General features: G+C 41.4%; 1 protein-coding gene across 3 annotated transcripts in view; it reads left to right on the forward strand.

Moving 5' to 3' along the window:
- TRPM3 (transient receptor potential cation channel subfamily M member 3) overlaps window positions 1–26,395 on the forward strand; it is a 694,734-nt gene that overhangs the window by 276,714 nt on the left and 391,625 nt on the right. For all 3 annotated transcript variants that reach the window (XM_063913891.1, XM_063913889.1, XM_063913890.1), the window contains exon 2: window positions 26,176–26,255. In XM_063913891.1, the coding sequence (XP_063769961.1) occupies window positions 26,176–26,255 (80 nt within the window). The remainder of the gene's footprint in view (window positions 1–26,175; window positions 26,256–26,395) is intronic.

The following is a 26,395-nucleotide window of genomic DNA, read 5'->3' on the forward strand; positions in this document are numbered from 1 at the left end:
TTCAGGCGCTCATCTCTAGTGTATACTGGTCCTTGTGGAAATCATTTACTCAGCATACAAGTGAAAGAAAGTGTGTACACTAGAACTCTGCACTATTAATTAGGCACCTGCTGGGATAACCACTTGTTCAACTCTATTTTATATACAAAGGAAAGAAAGCATATGCATCAGGACATAGTGATTTAACCAGTCATTTTCTGGAAGTTTATCAACACAAGGACTGTACATTATCCTGTGGAAGTGTCTTATAAAAGCTAATATAGAAAATTCACCTTTAGTAGGAAAGACCATTTAGGACCATGGTACAGCATTTTATATATGTGTGATGTTTCTTATATGTCTGCTTCTATTGGTATTGTGAATAACCGGTTGTTCATGTGATATTTTTATACTGAATATTCATGCCATTGAAAAATAAAAGAATGTATAATTAATTAGGTATAACATCTAGAGTGTATGGTTTATTCAGATATCAGACTCCAGAGTGTTTTTTAGTACTAGCGCAAAACTCTATAAAAAAATATTTTTGGGCGCATGTGCAGGTGTCTGGGAACATGTCGCCTATGCCATGTTCCCAGGTACATCTCAATTGCGCATGCGTGAGTCACCGGAAAATAGCTATTTTCCAAGTGATATTTGCCTCTCTGCAGCCGACAGAGAGGTGAGTATAATTAAATAGGTGCAGGGTGTGCGATGTGTAGCGCTCCCTGGACCCAGAAGCCTGTATGCACCGCACACTTTGCACTCATTATACTGTAGATATGCCAATGGTTGCAGGTGTGTCGCATTACTTATTGTGAATGCGTACATTTTATTGCTTACATTGGAGGCTTTATTCCACAGAGATACTGTGCTTAGCACGGGGCTGGTGTAAGTTTCTCTGGACTGTCTGATAGTTGCAGTGCAGCTACAGACACACCAAGTGGGCGCCCCAGCCCTTGCACATTCAGATGCAAGGATGTATACCAGGGAAAGCCTTAGACTAATACTAGCATAAAGTTGTAGACGTTACTGCTGCAAAAAATGCATACATGACTACCGCCTATTGTGATTTTTCTGCCGCCTCAAAAATCTGAGAGTTTACAGTAGGTGCAGAGCTTATAGTGGGCTGTGCAAGCTATAGAAGGTGAAGTTATGAGTAATGCTAAACACCAAAGGCTGGAACAAAGATTCTTATATGTTCATAAGTTCTTTTATGAGATCAACAGATGGTTTAATAAATGTGATGTACATCGTTTCAGGGGTTTCTTCCCCTCCTCTGGTGCAAAATATTAAGCCTATCACAGTCAAATCTCCATTGTTGGAATGCCTGCCGTTTCCGGCCAGCATTGAATACTGACGTGTCGGATCCTCTCCGTCTGAGAGGATCCGACACCATTTGAATACCTCCTTCAGTAAGCAAAACGTGATTCCTTATGAAAGCAACAGTCGGAAAAGATTTGAAAACGAATCTAATAATATAAGAACCATGAAGGGGTAAAGTTTATAATTATTTTATTTACTGGAACTAATATTACCTACCAAAGATATATTTTCTCATAAACCTGGCATCCATGAATAGAGACATTTAATTTATGTAAATTGAGTTCTGACATTAAAATAAACCAGTGTTTGCATTTTGTTAACAAATTAATTTTCAGGTTTAGTCCTGCTCTACTGTATGTACCTTATTGTATCTCCAAACTCATAATTTCCAATTTCAATCATATGGTACTACAGTATATTACACTGGTTCTTATTCTGATTTGCCCGACTCCCACAACAGTATTTGCTAATGGCGGTGATTTACATCATTTCAAATTTTCTTGTGTGTTGAAAGCAAACACCTTCACTCAGCTAGGGCAAAACTTAAACCATAATGAAAACAATAACATATGTTCATTGGTATTCCCCATGTAAAGTACAGCATTGTGGGTTTTAACCTTTTGTAACTTTTTTTTTACTTTTTTCTTTGCATTTTTCATCCTCCAATTTGATGCATTGCACTAGAAATGCAGGACCTGTTTCCGAGACCGAGAGGGACACTATTGCACAGTCACTGGGCGGGATTCAATTCTTTTCACCCCTATCCACACCCGTTCTGTTTCTGCCCTCAGGGATGTTGTATCATTATTTCAGCTCGCTACCCCCGGAGTAGCGCGGCACCCAACCCTTTACACAGCTAAACCTGATTACAATGGGTGCAATATGCGCGATAACGGAGATCATTTTAGAAAGTAAATTGGGCGTGATATATCATTTGAATCTCACCCACTGCGTCTTTGTATGCAGAGGCTGTTCTAAAATATTTCAAAGCAGCAGAAGGCGTCTTAAGTAAAGAGACGTCCAGTACCAGATCCTCTGATCCACTGCTGTGTCTAAAGACACAGAATCAGATCAACTGCGTGAACATCGGACATCCGGGTAACCATCAGGCTACTCATGGTGTCCGGTGAAATCAAGCAGCCGGGGCCATTGCAGCCACTAGATTCGGCATGCGCAGAAGACGGGATCAACATGCCCCAGTTTTCTGGAATGCTGGCCATCGCCTCCCCCAAAAGCCAGCAGCATGTCAATCATGCTGCTGCTTTTGGAGTACTGCAAGCGACTCCTCGGGACCTGATCTGCACATGCGCGGAGCGGCTTCTGTGCATGCGCAGATCAAAAATATTCTGCAAACTGAAATAATATTGATTCTGCCTTCACCTCTGAATCAGCCCCACAGTTATTTTCTTCCTAACTATCCACAATTAAGTGATATTTATAACTACTGTATGTTGATTGATTCACATGGCAACTGTAATAAGAAACTTAGTGGAAACGTTTGTTGTAAAGAGTGGAACATATTTGCCTGCTGTTCTTGAATGTCCAGGAGGCTCCCGGATTTCTCCCGAACCCCCAAGACCAGTCTGACCCGGGCACTCGGGGGGGGGGGGCTTGATGCAGGGAAGGGAAATTCCCAAATTGTGTTATTATTACACAACAGTTGTGTTGCCCCATGGCACAGTACCCACCATACCTCACTGCTGGTACACCCCACTGGCAAGCGTCAGCAAGTGTGGTCTAGAATTTGTTTCTTTAAGTATGCCAAGGCTTGTTTGTTTATATGTATATATACTGATGGGAAAAAAAAGATATTTTCAAATGTCATTTGAGTGTCCTTCATATTCAATATTAAATGTAAGTTAAACAGAGCAGTGATATTGGCGTATTAATTACATTGCTCTTCACCTTGCATTAAGTGAAGAGGATAAGCAATTTGAGTCAAACGCTTATATGGCTGCAGCATGTTCCAACCTATCTATATGGACGACTGCTAATGAAGCTTTGAGACTTCAATTAACCAGAGCTTTATAAAAGCCCTAATCTGTATTAAATTAAATCCTTTAATAAATCACATGGAAAAATGTTTAAGTAATAATCAGCAAGCCTTGTTACAAGAGCCTGCTGTGGCAACAGTAATGGAATGTACTGTGTAATCAGATTCCACAAAGTTTAAGAAACACAGCCTGCTATCCTATATAGAAAGCCCTGCACAATAAGCAGACCTGCTTGCTGGTAGCATTCTGACACTTAAACAAGGTCATTACCTCTGGAAGGTCAAATACCATCGGTTTGTAAATTATAATTGTTCTCCTTACGTATTACAGGTTGAGTATCCCTTATCCAAAATGCTTGGGACCAGAGGTATTTTGGATATCGGATTTTTCCGTATTTTGGAATAATTGCATACCATAATGAGATATCATGGTGATGTTACCTAAATCTAAGCACAGAATGCATTTATGTTACATATACACCTTGTACACACAGCCTGAAGGTAGTTTTAGCCAATATTTTTTATAACTTTGTGCATTAAACAAAGTGTGTGTACATTCACACAATTCATTTATGTTTCACATACACCTTATACACACAGCCTGTAGGTCATTAATACAATATTTTTAATAATTTTGTGTATTAAACAAAGTTTGTCTACATAGAGCCATCAAAAAACAAAGGTTTCACTATCTCACTCTCACTCAAAAAAGTCTGTATTTCGGAATATTCCGTATTTCGGAATATTTGGATATGGGATACTCAACCTGTATTTAATTGATACTCGTATGTTTATCTTTGTATACACTGTATGCTATACAATATTAGATCAAATATTCAAGCAGATCTTTGTAAATTTTCATATTTCAGTACAGGTTGTTCTATTTTTATATTTCCATTCAAACAAAGAACTATTCTGTATTTGCATATTTAAGAATTTATTTTAAGAAATTGTAGTTTTATTAAGGCATTACTGTATATGTTCAATGGTGCAGTGGTTTTCTAATCATTTTGTTTTTCTAAGATGCCTTTGTCTTTTATTTGATATTCTAAACCAGCATATACTGTACTGTATGTTTAAAATATATTTGTGACAAAGGGCCTAATTGAAAAGTGCACGCAATGACGATGTTGAACGCACCAGAGCATTTTTTGACCACTACGCACCCGTCATGAACGATTGGTGATTACGAACAGAGGATTTATTTGCAAAGTGAGTGGCAGGTAGTGAGTATTTAGGAGAGGTTACCGGGGATGGTTAAAATCATGCAGGTGGGTTGGACCAATTTCTGGCCATGCCCTAATCAGCCACTGCAAATATATATGCAGCAGGAGAGGCCCCGACATCTTAGGTCTGGTGCACTGCTCACCTAAAGGACATCCCGCCCTGGTCTGAAAGATCAGGACTTGTCTCTGCATCCCCTGGGCTTTGGGTGCGGAGGTAATAGTAATTAGTAAAATAATATTGGGGGGGTTTTCAGGTAGACTAAAGGTTCCAGCAAACCTGGCTGGGCATGATAGTACTTGTTGAACCATAAGTGCCAGCATGCTCAGACAGAGGCAAGATATGAGGAAGAGAACAAAGGTTGCAAGAATCCATAAACTGAGTGGATAGTGGAAGGAGCAGGTCCTTCAACAGCAGAGTAATGATAAAATGTATCTAACTGGTTTGCGAAGATGGTGATGTCAATTGCACCATTATCTGATGCAAAGTTCATGCAGTATATCCCCATTGTTACACATCATATCACGTACTTCTGAAATCGTGTGCTAGGGCACATATTCATCCTACCCGCTTCTATTTGCTCTCAATAGTAGGGGAAAATGAAACATTAAGCAAAGTTGATAAGATTATTAGTGGGATATAACCAGTGGTGCAAGTAGAAAAAATGTCTTATAGGTACTGTGTGCGCGCGACGAAGGCGCGAGTGCCAAAAATGGGTGTGGCCAAATGCCACATGGGGCGTGGCCAATGAAAACGTGGGCGTGATACACATATGGGGGAGGGGCAGATACACATATGACCCCCACAGTGCCAGATACACGTTGCCCCACAGTGCCAGATACACGTTGCCCCACAGTGCCAGATACACGTTGCCCCACAGTGCCAGATACACGTTGCTCCACAGTGCCAGATACACGTTGCCCCACAGTGCCAGATACACGAATGCCCCACAGTGCCAGATACACGAATGCCCCACAGTGCCAGATACATGAATTCCCCACAGTGCCAGATACACGAATGCCCCACAGTGCCAGATACACAAATGCCCACAGTGCCAGATACACGAATGCCCCACAGTGCCAGATATACATTGCCCCCACAATGCCAGATATACATTGCCCCCCACAGTGCCAGATATACATTGCCCCCCACAGTGCCAGATATACACTGCCCCCACAGTGCCAGATATACATTGCCCCACAGTGCCAGATATACATTGCCCCCCACAGTGCCAGATATACATTGCCCCCCACAGTGCCTGATATACATTGCCCCCCACAGTGCCAGATATACATTGTCCCCACAGTGCCAGATATACATTGTCCCCCACAGTGCTAGATATACATTGTCCCCCACAGTGCCAGATATACATTGCCCCCCACAGTGCCAGGTATTAATGAAGCAGCCCCCCCTTCCCCTGCTCACCGCTGCTGCTGCCCTGTCTCCCGTGTATGAGGGGAGGAGAGCGCAGCCTGCGCCTCTCCTTCCCCTCAGTCTCTGGTGGGTGAGTTCAATTCAGCGATGATCCGTGAGCCAATCAAAGCTCCGCGAGCTCTGATTGGCTCACGGGTGGTGCTGATTTGAACGAAGACATTGAGGGGCAGGAGAGGCGCAGGCTGCACTATCCTCCCCTCACATCAGCGGTAGCGAGCGACGGCCCGTCGGTGTGGGTACGGTGTACCCACGGCGAAATTCTTAAGGGTACGCCGTATCCACCCGTACCCGCATACTTGCACCGCTGGATATACTGTAACTACACTATTGGTTTCTAACCTGTGCTGTCACATCAGGGAGAATGTAATACCTGTATATAGGATTCTGGTATAGTGTACTAGTGTTATGTTGCAGCGTATGTTGGAGGAGCTGGAATGCAGGTGTGAGTGGATAATGAAGGACAACTTTGTGTGTTCCATTGGTTTGCTGCATTATACATGACTTGTGTCATAGTCTATGGGTAGTAAGTATGGGGAAGAAGTTTGCCTAGAGCTGATTTTAATGATTTTAAAAGAAATTGGAATCTGAGTATTGTGTACCTGCAAATTTCCTCTATTGACCAGTGTTTTACTGACACTACAATGGCTTTAGCTCCCTTTGGTTGTGAAATACTAATAAAGCTTTTGAGTGACTGGTCAGTATCAGGACTCATGGCCACTAAAAGCATCACTTTTCTTTCTGCTTTTCAAACAGTTTTTACAATTAATTTATCTTAGCACGTCTGAGTTTTAGATACTTTAAAGGGCATCTATTACAACACTAATAATAAAGAAACCATGTATTATCTATTAATACTGTTACTGTAAATTATTTAGCAGCAGATGCAGAATTTAATGCATGTCTGTTTGCTAAGTGTCAAATATGCTCGTATTAGTGGCATGTCCACAAAAATAGTACTTGCCTGTCTGTCATTGTAAAACACTTCTGTCACTCAAACACTATTGCTGTGTGCTTGGTCATTAGATATCCAGGTTTAAAAAAAACAACTAAATACAATGACCACCAATTACGTCAATGAATGTAGACATGTGAGTAACTGCTCCCCTGTGGCTGCTATAGGTGTAGGGATGGCATATGCACAGTGGAACCTTTTTGGGAGCTCGGTTCCTTTGTGATTGAAGTTGAACTCAGTACAGCTGCACAGGGTCTTTGAAGCACCAAGTGTATATTATATATATAGCCATTGTCGTCTACAGGCTACATATAGCACAATTTACCGGGGAGGGATGCGGACAATCCCTCTCCCGGTAACAGCCACTGGTGCATACGCTGTGTCTGATGATCACGCATGCGCAGCTGGTCTGCAGCATAAAGTAAAGTGATCCCTGATGCGATCACTTTAGTTTATACATTGCTGAGATGGGCTCCCCTTGATGTTATTTTTAATATTCTTGGCAGAAATTAATATCTTTTTGCCAGAATAGCAGCAATAAGAAATTATATTTATAGAGTCTACACCTCAATAAATAATAAATGGAACACTTATTGTGGTCTTATACACTGCATTCTCCATAGCGTACTCTACTGTATGCTGTTTTTTTTACATAAATATGTGTGTATGTGTGTATATAGGCCCTCATTCCGAGTCGTTCGCTCTGTATTTTTCATCGCATCGCAGTGAAATTCCGCTTAGTGCGCATGCGCAATATTCGCACTGCGACTGCGCCAAGTATCTTTGCTATGAAGAAAGTATTTTTACTCACGGCTTTCTCATCGCTCCGGTGAACGTAATGTGATTGACAGGAAATGGGTGTTACTGGGCGGAAACACGGCGTTTTATGGGCGTGTGGCTGAAAACGCTACCGTTTCCGGAAAAAACGCAGGAGTGGCCGGAGAAACGGGGGAGTGGTTGGGCGAACGCTGGGTGTGTTTGTGACGTCAAACCAGGAACGACAAGCACTGAACTGATCGCACAGGCAGAGTAAGTCTGGAGCTACTCTAAAACTGCTAAGTAGTTTGTGCTCGCAATATTGCGAATACATCGGTCGCAATTTTAAGATGCTAAGATACACTCCCAGTAGGCGGCGGCTTAGCGTGTGTAACTCTGCTAAATTCGCCTTGCGACCGATCAACTCGGAATGAGGGCCATAGATAGATAGATAGATAGATAGATAGATAGATAGGTAGGTAGGTAGGTAGGTAGATAGATAGATAGATAGATAGATAATAAAAAGATAGGTAGGCAGGTAGATAGACAGAACTTCATTTGTGATCCCACAAATGAAGATGAAGTATCATCACTCTTCTCATCCTGCTTCTCCACTACCTCTCCTCTTGATCCTTTACGCTCACAAATAAGTAAAGCTCTGTCTCTGGTGCTCATCCCTACCTTAACTAACATATGTAATCTCTCTCTCTCTACTGGTATTTTTCCTTCACTCTTCAAGCATGCAGTGATTACTCCCATTTTAAAGAAACAAAATTCTGACCCTAACTCTCTCTCAAACTACCGCCCTATCTCTCAGCTCCCTTGTCTCTCTAAGCTACTTGAGAGACTTGCCTACACTCGACTCACACACTTTCTTAACTCATACACTTTATTGGACCCACTTCAGTCAGGCTTCCATTCCCAACACTCCACAGAGACAGCACTGACCAAAGCAGAAAGAGAGGCTCTAAAGAGTCTCCAAGATAACCATACCATAGTGATTAAACCAGCGGATAAAGGGGGTGCAGTGGTTATTCAGAATGTAGAAGAATACAAGAAGGAAATCGAAAGACAACTAAACGACGGTAGAACTTACAAGAAACTTAGAGGAAACCCGTCGGAGGGAACGTCCAAAAGAATGACAGATCTACTAGTAAAATACGAACGCAAGAAAGTCATCACTGATAAAGAACGTGACTACATCACCATCACACATCCGTCCCTACCAGTTATTTACACTCTTCCAAAAATTCATAAGGATAACACACATCCACCAGGCCGACCCATAGTAGCTGGCACAGAATCAATTACCTCCAACTTATCTCAATATATCGACCATATTCTACAGCCACTTGCACAAAATACCAGATCATATCTCAAAGATTCTACAGCAGTTTTACAAGAACTACAACTCATCAGTTGGTCACCAGAATTTATCCTCGTCACAGCAGATGTTACATCTCTGTACACTGCCATCAGTCATCAACATGGCCTGGAAGCCACCTCTCATTTCTTAGAAGCAGACTCTATGGATCACGACCGCATGACCTTCATTTTGGAAAGTATCGAATTCATCTTAACCAATAATTTTTTCTGGTTTGACAATTCATTTTACCTACAATTACATGGCACAGCCATGGGCACCAGGTTCGCCCCTAGTTATGCCAATCTCTTCATGGCCCATTGGGAAGAAAAAACTGTCTTTGGAGACCATGCTTTTGGGGCGAACCTGGTGCTATGGAAACGTTACATAGACGATATCCTCTTCATTTGGAAAGGGGATTCAGCCTCGTTGGACAGCTTCTGTGACTTTCTGAATACTAACGACCGAAACATAAAGCTCACATACCAGAGGAGCACAGAGAACGTCAATTTCCTCGATTTGTCAATATTTATAGAAGAAGGCGCTATACACACTAAAACATACACCAAGCCAACGGATTGCAATTCGTTCATTCCTTCAAATAGCAACCATCACCCCAACTGGTTATCATCAGTACCTGGTAGCCAGTTCCACAGAATAAGGAAAAATTGTTCCAAACTAAGGGATTATCGCAATCAAGGCACTCTAATGAAAGACCAATTCAGGAAAAAGGGATATGAAACCAGATTATTGGATGCGCCATATGAAAAATACCAACAAGCAGATAGGGAATTGATGATACAACCCACCACGTCGACAGAAGACCAGAGACAGAGACGGGGAGGTGATACAAATACAGTTACCTTCATTACTAAATATAGCAGCCAATATAAGGGGCTTGAACATATTGTAAGGAAAAACTGGGGACTGCTCCTCCAGGACCCCATACTCAAACAATACATATCGGAGAAGCCTAGATTTGTATATCGTAAGGCTGACAACTTACGCAAAAATCTAGTAAAAAGTGCACTGGAGGTCCCTAAAAAAACGACCACCATTAAGAGCAAGGGCTTCTACAGATGCGGCCAATGTCAAATGTGCCGCAATTGCAAAAGCAACACAACTGTAATAACAAGCTATACATCCACCAGCAATAAGAAAAAATATGACATCAGGGATTTCATCACGTGCGACAGCAAAAACGTCGTCTATTTAGTACAATGCAAATGCAATAAACAATATGTAGGAAGAACAACCAGGAAATTAAAAGAAAGAACGAGCGAGCACCTTAGAAATATAAAGAAAGGTCTCCCTACCCATGGAATCTCTGCCCACTTCAAAGAGAAACATGACTGTAAACCGTCAGAGATATCATTCTTCTGTGGCATTCAAGTGGTGACAGGAAATTGGAGAAAGGGGAATATTGAAGAAAAACTTGCTCAAACTGAAATGCGAAGTATTTTCAATTTAGGCACCTTGAAACCCAAAGGTCTTAACTTGGAATTCGAAACCAAATGGTTTCTCTAAGGGCTCTGGACCTTCCTCCAACCCCTCCTTCAGCACTGGTTCCCCCATTGAATCCCCTCACCCACCAGTTATCTTCCTCGCCCACCTTGTGCCAGTCAGACGAGTATGGAGCGAACCAATTTCACTTTATTATATTTTTTCCTAGTCCTGTGGCAGTAACTATGGGACCTTTTTAATTAGCCGCATACAATCTTTAAATTGCCCACGTATGCATATTTCACGCTAACCATTACTCAGTGAACCTCCTATATTTTGTATTATAGCACTCATTTTTCCCAGTCCTGCGGCTGTCACTACGTATGCCGGACATATTCTCCTGTGTATATAACCATTACTCAGTGAACCTCTTTCCAATTGTACTATAGCAGTTATTTTATTGTTCCTTAGTCCTGCGGCTGTTATTACTCATGCTGTATACATTCTCCTGTGTATATACTGCTATCATGGGACATCTAAGTTGCACACAAAAAAAAAATGTTTGTCCACAATTGGAGACATTTTTAAAAGGCTGCATTGTACTGGTAAAAACCAGCACCTGTACCTGATGGGTCTCCAACCCTCATTTCTTAAAATTTTTCCTTCTGACCACTTTTTATACCTGACCCCCGAAAAGTCAGGCATTACTATCCCCTTTTAAAATAGTTTGTTTCCTTCCCTTGGAACGCAACAGAAATAAAGTTCTACACACCCCTCCCCTTGGGTGGAACGCACGCAAGATCTCCCGCTACTTCCGGGATCGCGTGCGTTCCACTCCCAGTACTTGACACGCACAAGCCACCTGTCATTTCCGCCCACCGGAAGCGCGCGTCTTCCCCCCAGCAGGTGGAACGCATTACCGTCACTTCCGGTATATGCGTTCCACCGCTCGTTCAGCGGCGCTTCGCATTCAGCCGCCGGGAAGCCCTGTCAGCAACATAAAGTTGCTCTGGGCAACCCAATCTCTGTGCTCCCACTGCACCAACATTATCTCGAATAGTACCATTTCAGTACCATTTTAGTCTCCCTGCAAACACGCCACTTCCGGAACCACATGCGTTCCAAATACCGGAAGTGACGTGTCGAGTTCTTTTAAACACCAAATATATTTTAAAATGACTTACACAGCAATCTTTTAAACATTTATATGGCTTGCTCATTGTTTGCTATAGGCAATAATTATTGCCATTATGTATTTCATGCTGAATTTTATTGTTTTGTAATTGGTAACCACACCCACATCACATGACTTCCTGCCTAAGGGGTATAAATAATGGCACTAGTGCCCTCAGCACACACCTTGAAAAAGACTTCTATAGTCGAAACGCGTTGGTGTGAGGGCCAGGACTACTAGGGACTGACTGGGACGGTATCTACTAAGGTGAGAAAATCCGGATATTAACACCTTTCATTTCACCCGTGTACACCCCCCTTTCTTACCTAGAGTCGATTGGCAGTTTTATGTTATTTTAGAAATTTTTGAGCAATAAATTATTTTAAATGTGTCATTCAATGACACCCCACTTCGTTTCTTTTCATGCATAAAATGAGTGGAATAGAGTCTGGAATAAGGAAACTCTAGAACCAGCCGGACCATCCCAAAGATACCATTATATACAAGTTCCCGCATCGTACAGTGTGAGTTGGGTACGCCCACTATTCATTTCACCTATCTAATCTGCATGAGTGTGACCATGTATGACAACTCGTCGACCTAAGAAAAGATACCTTTATGTGTTTTCCACCTTCCTGCATGGATGTGAGTACGGTACGCACTCCCCCACTATAAGTGATAAGTTTAGAAGAGTGAATTGCTGTTTAGTAACCATCCACTTCACCTAAAAACCTACTACACTATCAACTGTTCCATCTCCTTTTACACGCCCGAGGATAAAAACCGTATAGGATCCTGCCTGGAGGAAGAGGAGAAAAACACACGAACACCAAAGATACCTTTACGCGAGGGGTACATCACGTCTCTCACGTGAGTACGGTACGCAACCATCAGTTGCTACTTCTTTTTAAGATCTCCCTACTAGTCTAAAACGCCACTTCTCAACACGCCTACTACACTATCAGCGGCTATTTCTGTCTCTCTGTCTCCAACTCTTGAGGATCAGAACTACCCTGGTACCCTGGACGGAAGTACAGGAGAAAATCCGGAGAACGAATATTGAAGACAACGTACAGAAGAAACCCACTACGGTCCAACGTGACTGAGGATACGAATCCACTCAAGATCCAATTCGGAGAAGTATTAATAAAGACACACGAACAGTGGCTCAACGAGTATTAACGACATCACGGGACATTATTAAGCTAACTAACCTAATTTAGTAACTATCCTCTCATCAGAGACTGTGTATTATTTACCCATCCTCTTTTAGTTCAGCATTCGCAGACGAGCGCAGACGTGATCTCTCAATTTTTTGTGTATTCGGTTTTTAGGGGGTTGAGTGACCACCTGCAGATATCACCACTGCTGCTCTCTGGGGCGCGGCAGTCCTTCTAAAGCTCCTTTTAGATAAAGTGGTTAATGATTTGGTCACTACGAAGTCTAAAGGCCATTACTCACTACTTATTCTTCTAGATCTATCTGCTGCATTTGACACTGTAGACCACTCTCTTCTCATACAGACATTACAATCCCTAGGTCTTAAAGACACAGCCCTTTCTTGGTTCCTATCCTAACTATCTAATCGCTCCTTCAGTGTTCGCTTCTCTGAATCTACCTCCTCTTCGCTACCTCTTTCAGTTGGAGTACCGCAAGGCTCAGTCTTGGGTCCTCTGCTTTTCTCAATCTATACCTCATCTCTTGGTAAACTAATCAGCTCTTTTGGTTTTCAGTATCATCTGTACGCAGATGATACTCAAATCTACCTATCCTCACCTGACTTGTCCCTATCTGTACTGGACCGTGTCACTGAATGCCTTTCTGCCATTTCATCCTGGATGACATCTCGCCACCTCAGAATAGACAGTTGCCGCTAACCGGGTATATGTCTCCGGTGTGAGATCCAACCATTTATTGAGAGAGATCTCCTTGAGCTTTTAGTTACCCGAATAACCATATAACCAATATTTCACTTTTGTTCTACAATTATCTATCGTTTCTGTAGACACGTGGTTATGTTTTAAATAAATTTCTAATAGACACTCTATTTGCACAATATAGTGAACATTAACCACGTATATACCATACGTATATGCATACAGTGATCTTGAATCACTGCAGGTCAATTCTGACCAACCTGTGTTGTTTATGTCTTATTTTGACCACATTATTTTAATATTCCTAATAAATGTTAAGTTTTAATTCTTTAATAATTACGAATTTGATAACAAAAAAGAGTGCGCCGCAAAGTAAGCCTTCTTTGGAGGGTGACCGTCTTATGGTCATTCTCCTCTTTCCTCTTATCTCGCCACCTCAAACTGAATATTTCAAAGACAGAGTTAATTATATTTCCACCAGCCAATAGTAGGTACCAACCTGATATCTCTATCACTGTTGAAAACTCGACTATCTACCCTACCCCACAAGCTCGCTGCCTAGGTGTCATCCTTGACTCTGATCTGTCCTTTGTTCCCCACATTTAATCTGTCTCAAGATCATGTTACATGCATCTAAAAAAACATATCCAAAATACGACCATACCTTACACAAGACACTGCTAAAACTCTAATCCACGCTCTCATTATCTCCCGCATTGATTATTGCAATAGTCTCCTAACTGGTCTTCCCAAAACTAGACTCTCACCACTACAATCCATTCTGAATGCAGCGGCGAGGCTTATCTTCCTCGCTAGACGTTCATCGTCTGCAGATCCACTCTGTCAGTCCCTCCATTGGTTACCTGTACTCTACCGCATTCAATATAAAATACTTTTACTCACACACAAGGCCATTAACCAAACTACACCAACGTACATCACTTCGCTTATCTCAAAATATCTCCCAACTCGACCTCTTCGCTCTTCACAAGACGTGCGTCTCTCATCCACACTCATTACTCGCTCCCACTCACGATTGCAGGACTTTCATCGGGCTGCACCCACTCTGTGGAATGCCCTACCACGCACAATAAGACTCTCCTCTAGTCTCCAAACCTTCAAACGTTCCCTGAAAACTCACCTCTTCAGGCAAGCATACCAAATTCCAGAACCGCCCACATAATTTTCATAAACCTTCCTATCAAATTGCATCCACTCTGTACAGTCCACACATATCCTCACATGTCTTCTCATTCTATGCAATAGATAGCACCTTTCCTTATGTACACATGCCTATTTCCCTATAGATTGTAAGCTTGCGAGCAGGGCCTTTCTATGACTGTTTGTTATCACCCATTTTGTTATTGTTATTTCAAATTGTAAAGCGCGACGGAATTTGCTGCGCTATATAAGAAACTGTTAATAAATAAATAAATAAAATAAATAATGTAACCATGCGACATGGTGCGACAAGTTACGGCATTCACTGCAGCTTGCTGCGATGTGTATGCCCATGCATATTAATTGCAGCAACGATGAGCATGGCTATATCTGTATAGTGGCCCACTCATACCACATGGCATTATTGCCACTGCCACTGCCCTGTTGTAACCTGACAGCAGGTCCTGTATGCCTGCCAACCGCTGCCCATGATGCAGCAAAGTAGAAAAATGACTAATGAGAGTGCCCCCGCTGTACAATAAAGTTTAATGCAGCAGACAGTATTTTGTATGGAATACTATTGAAAATGTCCCTCCCAAAATGGCCACCGCGTCAAAGAAGACAGTAATGAAAGATGCTAGAGGAGGTGGTGGCCATTTTAAAATAGTTTGAAGGGGCTGGCACAAACAGCGACCCCTGCTAGGGGGATCCCCTGACAATGAGCAGAACCCCTGACAACGAGCAGGTAATGTAGCATAGGGCATTATTACTGTGAGTGAATTTTATTTTATATATATATATATATATATATAGCATCCTTAATGCGGGCGGCACTCAGAGACTTGAAAAGTAATACCCTAGGGAACAAAAGCCCCGCAGGGCAAATTTATTGTGACGTTTCGGGGTGCTTGGCCCCTTCCTCAGGTCTGGGGAAGGGGCCAGGCACCACGAAACATCACAATAAATTTGCCCTGCGGGGGTTTTGTTCACTAAGATATTACTTTTCAAGTCTCTGAGTGCCGCCCGCATTGAGGACGCTATTTACAGATGCAAATCTGAGAGGAGGGCACCGGAGCAGGTTAAGCATAAGTCCGGAGTGCCAGGGACACTGTTTGCATTGATAAATATATATATATATACATATAGTTTGCACGGACCCGCATTCTCCCCGCTACCTAGTGAATTGCTCCGGTGCCCTCAGGTATGATAGTTTAGACGCATTACCTTATAATAAAACTGCAGCACTCAGGAGACTGGTTTTGTATATAAAGGTGTATTAAATACCACTCATGTAGACATTCCAATGTTTCGGGGTGCTCTCAAAACATTGGAAAGTCTACATGAGTGGTATTTAATACACCTTTATTTATGAAACCAGTCTCCTTAGTGCTGCAGTTTGATTCTAAGTTAATGCGTCTCTCTCTCTCTCTCTCTCTCTCTCTCTCTCTCTCTCTCTCTATATATATATATATATATATATATATATATAATATATATATATATATATATATAAAATATTCTGCTTTATTTATTTATTTTTTGGGGGGCTACCTATTTTGTCCGTCCAGTACCCACAATTGCTGATGGCAGCCCTGTTTGTATATAAAGATCGATAAGTTGATATCTCTGTTATCAGGTACGTGGTGTGGCAGGTACAGTAAGTCTGGCTGTCCCTGTGGGGCGACATTAACAGCGATATAAGGGCACCAAAATGAAATTAGATTTTGTCCCCCCCAACCAAAAAAGTTGTGGCGCCCCTGAATATTATACAATATTGTAGATCTCTTTGAATGCTAATAACAAAATAACATTAACTTAACATTATAAGTACTTCTATCCCAATAACATTTAATGGGGTTTCACAGTTAGTTACTTGATCTTATATAATAGTAGCCAAGTGTAAATTTATATTTTAATGTATTTAATATCATTTTATTACAGAAAATTATAATAGGCCACACATGGTGGCCACATGCCCTATTACGTGACTATACAGTATATGGATATTTACAATTTTTTGTTCACTGCCTGCACATGTAATTTTGTCATTTAAATAACAATGTTAGTACATTGTACAGAGTAGCCAGCACAAGTGCTTAAAATATTAGTGGAATATATTTTAAACAGAACATACAGTGAGGCAGATGTATTAACCTGGAGTAGGCATAAGGAAGTGATAAACCAGTGATAAATGCAAGGTGATACACGCACAACAGCCAATCAGCTCCCATATGTAAATTAACAGTTAGGAGCTGATTAACTGGTGCATTATCACCTTGCAATTAACACTGCTTTATCACTGGTTTATCACTTCCTTATGCCTTCCACAGGTTAATACATCTACCCCAGTATTTCTTATTCCCTGAGGTTTTCCAGACAAGGGTACCCTGGATTTGCGCATCAGGCATGGAGACTTTGATGGGCTGACATGTTCCCACCCTTCTTCATCTACTACAGCTGGCTCTTAAACTGCACCATCTGGCTTCTGAATTCTGCATTATGGGCCTGATTAAGATTTGTCATAGATGCAGCTGGAGTGTGTGCTCTGAAATAAATGTGGCTTTTCATTTGTATTCAGGTTTGTCTGCACCCACCTATGCAGCGACCACCTCTTCAATAGAGGACAGATCAACAGAGAAGGTTGAGGGGGGGGGGCCGGGGGGTGATCCATGCGATTTCCCCCCACCCGGTAACACTTCTCATCTGCCCAATACCACTGTTTGCTGTATAGTAGTGCAGCGACGCTTCATGCAGGGAGAGAAAGTAGACCACTGCTGCTGCTCAGCGGTCTCCCTACCCAGCCCAGCTCATGCTGGGAGGCTGCTGCCGCTGAGCAGTATAATGGCCGTAGGAACACATCCCTGCATGATGTGATACTGTGCCGCTATACAGAGGACAGCAGTCAGTGGCGTATCTATAATGGTTGCTAGGTGTGTGGTGCATTTCTTAAATACTTACCCCTCTGGAATCCCATGTTAGCGGCATAGCGCTCAAAAACTACTGTGCCGCTTGCTAGAAAGCAGGGGGCCCAGATGGAGACTGCACATGGGCCCCTGCTCTCTTAATACATTCCTGACAGCGGTGCTGGGCATGTGAGAATTGTTATGGCAAGGAAGGGGTGAGGGGGGGGGGGGGATTGCACTGATCCCACCACCCTGGATTTGCCACTGGCTCTACACGCTTGTGAAAGTAGCTACTCCGAGCATGTGTTTGCACCAACTCTGTATGTGATACAAGAGATCCATTTGGAATCAGATGGTGAATGCACACAGCTCTGAATGGTTCACAACACATCATCACATGTGGGAATGACCAGTTGCCATGCAGTTGCACCCATTCAGCCGTGGCTGAGATGTGTACGAGCTCTCGTAGCGGCTTATGCTTGGCTGAGGAGCATTTGCTGTGCACAAATCACACAATCCATTTACAAAAAAACTCTGAATCAGTCATTATTTGTCCACTCTTAACTCCCAATACGTTCTATCACTAAACTGGCAACCCTGAAGGTCGTACTGTACAATATCATAAGGACCAGAGGTTCCCAGCATATTTTATCTTGTGCATTTCTACAACATCACAGTGCAGTAGCCAAATAGGCCTGTAGCCATGATATAATATAGTACTTTGTGTCTCCTGCAACCACCATCACTGTTGATCTTTGCAGCATGGTGTTATGTCATACAACACACTGGATTCATTCTTTGCAGATTAACAATATCTCTTGTGTGTGCAGATTCCTCCGCACTTTAGCACACTGTTTCTTCTGAAGAATGTACTTTTTAGAGCTAAGCTCTCAGTGGCCAGTACACCTTATCACGCTTTCACATGCTTTCTTTCTGCTGTAGAATGGGGGTGAAAACAGCCTGTCAGGGCTTGTACCAGTTAAATCCAAGCTCTTGGAGGATTTGTTTTTCTACAGGCGTCAGATTAGATGTTCAAATCATGCAGTGTACTGGGGGGCTGCAATAAAGGTCTGTGGAAGTTTTAATGAGGCTAATCCCACAGCAGTACATTCCGAGTAGCTAATGGGCTCAGGTTCAATGCCTACCCTACCATCAACCGAGCCAGAATGAAGTGACTTGTGCAGTGAGCAGTGATGATGCATGATTATGCTAATGGTCAGCAAGGAAGTACCACAGACAGCACACACTGCAGAGGGTAACTGCCTTCGGCGCTTACCTTGCTTCAAACTCAGGCAAAAAGTTTTCACTTTAAACTTGGATAACTGGAAAGGTAATGTGACATCTATAATTTCTATTCCTGTTATATATATATATATTACCTAGTTGTTTTTTATTGCTTTAGAAAAGTTAATAATATTGGGCAGCAGTAGTTTCTATACGTTAGTTCATAGCATAACGCTTTAACAATGTATCGATATTTAATTTAACAAGAGTTTTAAACTACTAATTCTAGCGTAATATAGCGGTGTATGTTTAATTCTTTAGACCAGTATACTGCATGTTGAACACCCCTGCTTTAGACAATTATTGGTTGATTTGCAGACGTACAGGAGATATGGAGCATCTAACAGCAGTAACTATTAGTGGGGTCTGTTCCCTGCAATATATAATGACAATGGCAAACAGTGGTTATTAGGAATATATCACTGCATTGAGTATAAACCATAAGACTTGCATTGGTAAAGGACAGGTTGTGTGTTGGTGAAAAGACAGATGTGTCATGTCACATGTAGTCTACACTTTTATTAGGAAATAAGTTCTGCAAACACCAAATTAATGACAAAATACTCGTAAATTGGGAATCATTTCCACCCCAGTCCTCTTTATGCACGTGGAAGCAATATGTTAAGTAAGATAATAAATAATGAAAACAACAGAGTTTATTTCTCGTAAACATTAAACACTGTAACTAGTATAATTGATATTATACTTTTTACTAGTTTGGAAAATACAGTTTTTCCTCAGAGAGAAATACTTTTTTCTCTTTCTATAATACAAATTGCTGTTTCCTGACATGCTAGTGAAGGAGTTTAAATAATAATAATAATAATAATAATAATAATAGTAATACAGAAACAATGTATTATTGTTTTCTAATCTAATAAACACTGTTGTACAGTAGCTCCACTTGAATCGGCGTTTGACTGGCATGTGCATCAAATCAAATGGATGCGCGCAGGCTTGTGGTTACTGGTAGAAACTGCGGACTGGAGAGAAGCATTAGGTGCTCACACTTATGTTACAGGCTGCTGCTGGATCAAACCTAGATCATAGGATAGCAGGACACTTGTAGTCATTATCCACAGGATACTGTGCGCTATTATCCAGATGATATAGTTAAACATTGTCTGTAGAATGACTGTCATACCACATACTGTATTTAGTGTAACAGTGGCTCATCATTCAAAAGGTAGTCACGTGTTACCATTCATAGGGTGACCATGATAAATACATTTTTGATAGGATGATAAATTTAGTGGATTTCAATGTATATACAGCAATTGAATTTTTTTTTAAACTATTTATTTTAGTAAACTCCTCATAGAGTGTAATAAAAAATGAGGGGAAATCACAGATTCACGTGTGTTTTCTTTTGTCCTATCCAAGTTCTGCAATGTAGTCTTTGTAGGAATGATTTTTATAAAGCATTAAGTTCAATATAATAGCACTGGATGGCATTATGGACCTAATTCAGACCTGATTGCGAAAGCAAAATCTTTCTCTAATGGGCAAAACCATGTGCACTGCAAGTGGGGCAGATATAACATGTGCAGAGAGAGTTAGATTCAGGTGGGTTATTTTGTTTCTGAGCAGGGTAAATTCTGGCTGCTTTATTTTTACACTTAGATTTCAGTTTGAAAACACCACACCCAAATCTAACTCTCTCTGCACATGTTATAGCGCCTTGAGTCCTGTTGGAGAAAGAGCGCTATATAAATAAAATTATTATTATTATTATTATTATTATTATTATATCCCCCCCCCCCTCTCCCCCACACCATGCAATGCACATGGTTTTTCCCATTAGAGAAAAAGTTTGCTGTTGCGATCACGTCTGAATTAGGCCCTATGTCTGCTTACACAGGAGAGAAGCAGGGAAGCCTACCTTCTACCAGAATGCACAGCTTTATGGATGTTACTGCCAGCAGTTATCACCTTGACTGGGACTGTATTTGTAGTAATAGGGTCCAGAAGCCAGGGGTATGGGAGAATGTCTGTATTTTTAAAGCGCTAATCATTAACAAGGCAAAACAAGGATGCTGGCTTCTCGCACTCAATGAGGTTTTTAGTAAATATGGCAAGATATAGCGAAAAGCACCAATAATGTTATATTGATTTCTGCACATTTCACTAAATAGACCCCTGAATTTACTATATTAGATAGATAGATAGATAGATAGATAGATAGATAGATAGATAGATAGATAGATAGATAGATGACCATAATAAACAATGGGGTTTTAGTTTGTATATTGACAAGTACATTTGCAGGCCCCATCATGTGACCCCATTTTTCTGCAAGTTTCTACTCTATCACTTAGAATTATAAACATGCGAATGCTATCACATTAGAATTAAACTTAAGAAACTCAAACTGGTTTACAGCTCACCTGCACAATGGCTTATAAAGGTGAGGCGCACCAAGCACATCTGCTGTAAAACACCTGGGAAAGCAGCAGACACAAGTTGGATTAATAAGCTAAAACTGGGGTGCATGAGGTGTGCATGTGTTGGGCAGGGTAACCCATAGATTCCGAGCACTTAATGCGGAATCTAAGGGTTAATGTGTGTTAGCCGCTGGTTTACTGCGTGGGGAAAATGCATAATAATTGAATAGCTCCTGATGTTAAAGCCAGAGCATTACCCAGGCAGTAAACATGCCAGCTAATTGAATCCGTCCCATTGATTCATTTGCCAAGAATAGAAAACAATATCAAACACACAGTTTTTAATTAATTTTGTTTTGTTTGCCTTTTCATATAGAAAAGTTTTAGTTTTAAAAGAATAACATTTAGGAAAAATAAATGCAGTATTATTACTATTAGTAGTAGCAGTAGCATTATTATTAGTTGTACAAGCAAGTTACAACAGGTGCAATCCGTAACCTCAAAGTGCTATCCCGAATGTGTAGGCCGTGGATAAATGCAAATCTGCCCATTAGAAAGCTAGCCTTGTCAATTGCTAAAACAGCTTTAAACTATATTTCCTATGCATAAACCATGTGTACAACACAATGCCTGGGTTTTGCACTGGAAAACCTGCATGGCATATGTAGCACACATAAGCACTCAAGAGACGCATTGTGCATTTTGGACTTAGCAACTTACCTCTAGCTTGCTAACTGCTACTTATACTTAGTATCTTGCATCTTAAACTCTGCTGCTTCCCTTGAAAGGTGGAATAAACACACATTGTATTAATGTTTCTGATATGTTAGCTATACTAGTGAAAACTGAAAAGGTGTGTGTTATGCTATTTTCTACACAAGAAAAAACGTAAAAGTGACATCTGTATGCAAAGCACTGTCAGACTACCACCAAGGTTAGTAATAACTTCCTATAGGATATATAGACAGGCGTGTAGAGTTGCAGTATACTGTAGGCTGTACTGTGACTTTACCAACTGAGGTCACTCAGTTGGTAAAGTCACAGTACAGCCTACAGTATACTGCAACATAGGAGCAGCCTGCATATATACTATATACTGAACTATACTAATGCACTGTGCCCATTCACTTCTTGAGGCTGTAAGCTAGATAGGATTCTTTTCAGCATTGATTGTGCTTCACTCTTTGGTCTGAATTTACTAGCCCACAAGTGTTTGTATAACAAATATGGTGCCAATAATATCCCTATTGTATGTTGTCAATGGGATCTACTGTGGTGGAGAAATTCAAAAGAACTCTGATGTTCATGGATTCCATTCAGTAGAGAAAGTCTGGAGTAACACACCCATGCAGTAACCTTGTTTTTTTAGAGACATTGGGGGTCATTCCGAGTTGATCGCTCGCTAGCAGTTTTTAGCAGCCGTGCAAACGCATTGTCGCCGCCCACTGGGGAGTGTATTTTCGCTTTGCAGAAGTGCGAATGCTTGTGCAGCAGAGCGCCTGCAAAATCTTTTTGTGCAAAACAAGACCAGCCCTGTAGTTACTCTTTGTGTGCGTTGATTCTAACGACGGAGGGACGGCTTTTGTCGTCACACACCCGCCCGGCGAAAGCCCAGCCACGCCTGCGTTTTTTCAGCCATGCCTGCGTTTTTCCAAACACTCCCTGAATACGGTCAGTTGCCACCCAGAAATGCCCACTTCATGTCAATCTTCCTGCGTTCGGCGGTGCGACAGGAATGTTCGTTAGACTCTGTGCAAACCCACGATGCTCATTGTACCTGTACGACACGCCTGCGCATTGCGGTGTACACGCATGCGCAGATATGCCGATTTTTAGCGTGATCGCTTTGCTGCGAACAACGGCAGCTAGCGATCAACTCGGAATGACCCTCATTGTCTGGCTGGAAGGTGGTTAAGGTTTCATTTAAGTCAGTATTTGTGCTAAACCTAGCAAAGTTGTCGGAGGAAACCAAAAATGTTTGAGTTAATAAAATGTATGTACAAGGAAAGACTTTGATGTGATTTTTACACTTAATCACAGCACCCTTCCTCAGATATTCCTGGTTCTCTGCACATCTAGTCACATTTCTTGTCTATCAAGAGCCCAGTGAAGAAGCACTGACTTAGGAAACTGCAAGGTAGTCAAGCAAAATGTTACTTTCGAATAGAAAACAAATACAGTATAAACTAATAAAAGTTCTTATTTTTTTTGGGTATGGTGTCGTTGGGAACAATAGGTCCTACAGTATTTTCAGACCATATACATGAATTATACTAGTGTTGAAAATGCTAGTAAAATGTATGAAGGTAACAGCAGTGGGCATGGGGTCTTACTGATAGTCTTTCTGGATAAGGTATTTGCTTAGCACAATCAACAATGGAAATGAAAATGTTACCTGATGTAACTGAAAAGAGGAGAGCACCAGTGCCTGAGTACTGTACCTTCTTATACTTTCTAATCTAAAGGATAATATAGCAGAAATGGTTATTGGGAACAGTTGTTACAGGCCTGAAAAGGGTAATTAATAAACACTTACAGTTCCTTATGTACTCACAGTCCAGGCTGTGGTTTTATCTTTTGTGTCCTTTGGTGTTTGTAGGTTTTATGAGATATTTAGAAGGACTTTACAGTATTTTTCGGTTTCTTTTTACAGTCAGATTTCTTTGTAATATTTTAGCAATATAAGTTTAAATTCTAAAAGGAAGTTTACATGTTACTGTAAAGCCCAAACAGTCCACATTTAATTTAAATGTAGATATTTTTTTTACAAGTGTGATAATTCCAAAATACAATCATATATAGAAATGTTTTCTCAGAGAATAGGGTCAATTATAACCCCTCCCCCAGCACCTGTCCCCCTTCCTCAAGGTAACATTGTATACTTTTTTACTATAACGTAATTTATGGAAAATTCATGTTTTTTAGACTTCTCTTTCATTTGACCATACCTGTTACCAGTTCATACAATACAAAAAAACATGTTCAACGCATGTTAGGGTATAAAATGTTGTTTTCCATTGTGCACTGATATCATACACTGGCCAGTGATTTGTCATATCCCTGCCCTGCTGTCATGTACTGTTCTTTTACATAAACAGGTATGTTTTGATGTCATTGTATGGATGGAGGATTATAAAATGGCAGGCAATCACAAGACCGCCTGTCAGGATCTCGGCGGGCCCAATGCTGACACTGGAATCCCGTCAGGCTGTGAAATGCCGCCTCCGGAATACCGGCGCCACAGGCTTGTCTCCCTCTATGGGTGTCCATGACACCCGTAGAGGGAGAATGTAACCTGTGGCGAGTGCAGTGAGCCACCGTGCCCGCAGCGCGGCAAGCGCAGCAAGCCCGCAATGGGCTTTCTAGCGCTCGCCCCGCTGCCGCCAGATTGGTGGCCAGGATCCCACTGTTGGGATCATGACAGCCGAGATCCTGGCTTCCGGTAAAACATATATTCCTTTAAAACCTTATACACATAGTTACTGGATGCTAAAAGTACTGGCCAGTGATACTTCAGTTGTGTTTTTTGATGGGTGCGAGGCATCAGAGGGACTTGAAAAAGGACCAAACAGTGGTGGAAATTCCATCATTAGGTCTGATAGCATAAATTGGGTAAGGCTCTAGTTTCCCGGGCCAACCCACACTGGGCTTCTGCTTATACGTGACCTACAGAAGCGTGTGCACATTGCACATGCACCAGTTCAGGAGAGGCCAATCAAAATAGCAGAGTGAGGTCTTTGGGGAGACCAGTGGTCTCAGCGGGTATGTAGCCACTGACACTCCTATAGTACTGCCCTTAACATATTAAGGGCCATGTCTACATTACTGTAGACTAGAGTACTACATAGTTCTATAGAACAGTGCAGAATGCTAGCTTTCCAATTATACAATTGTGAGGTGACCTTTCTAACTGTCCAATGTTGTGATGAGCATTAGAGGTTGAGCACTTTGCAGGGAGCTGTCTAAAGAAGAAAAAGTATATAATGTTAATTTGTAATCATCCAAGAAGGAAAGGTACCTAACTTTTTTATTTTATTGTGTAGGTAGGCTTTCCTTTTATGTATTATGCAGGATTATGTTGTAAGTATGTAATGATACATATTTGATATGCCGGCTGTCGGGATCCCGACACTCAGCATACCGGCGCCGGGATCCCGACAGCTGGCATACTGACAACTATTCTCCCTCTTGGGGTGTCCACGACACCCCTGGAGGGAGAATAAATATTGTGCCACCTTGGCTGCAGTGTGGTGAGGGACTCTTTTGCACTCACCCTGCTACCTGCATGCCGGTGGTCAGGATCCTAGTACCGGTATGCTGGGCGCCAGAATCCCAAATGCCGGCAAAACATAGTAGACTCAAACAGAAAGATAATAATCATTTACAAGTGTCCTTTTCTACAACATGCTTTTGTTTTGCCCTGAGTGTTCTAGACATGCCAGTGAGATAAAGGAAGAGAAGATTAAACCCATATTGTGAGTGATTTATTCATGTGTTATTATCAGTGCTCGCACTTCATACCATAGCCTCAAAATTTGATTGATGAAAGTAAATGTACAGTATGAATAGTCCGGGTTTTTGTATGTTGTAGAAAGGGTCACATGTAAATGATTATTATCCTTCTGTTTGTATAGAAAGCCAAAAGCTAGTGTTTTACTGCAAGAAACAAGTGAATGTTACGAGAACACTTCACCTGTACTTGGTATAGCTATGAAGACTTAATATTAATTCTTGTCAGATTGATATCAGTCTACTTCTGTATCACAAAATTGGAATTCATTTCTGTGGGTTCTTTAGTTTAGACCTTGTGCCAAAAAGGCAATTTGTTAGGTCAAATAATATTTGATTGTGTATTACACTGCATTTTCTGTTGTTTTTAGTTGTTATCCTTAAAGTTTTAATTATGGTGTTTATTCCTTTAGGCCCAGAAATCATGGATAGAAAGAGTGTTTCACAAGAGAGAATGCGTGCACATTATACCAAGCACAAAAGACCCCCATAGGTAAGTGCTGTTCAGATTACTCGAACAGTGGAGAAATAGAAGAACTACAGTAGGTATGCCCAAAGTATTCTTGTCTTAAACCTGCTAGCAGTGGGTGCAGCCATTTTGCTAGGTGAGCCAATATTCATGAGATTGCAGCC

The sequence above is a fragment of the Pseudophryne corroboree genome, chromosome 1 (genome assembly GCF_028390025.1).
Source record: "Pseudophryne corroboree isolate aPseCor3 chromosome 1, aPseCor3.hap2, whole genome shotgun sequence".
NCBI classification, from domain to species: Eukaryota; Metazoa; Chordata; class Amphibia; order Anura; family Myobatrachidae; genus Pseudophryne; species Pseudophryne corroboree.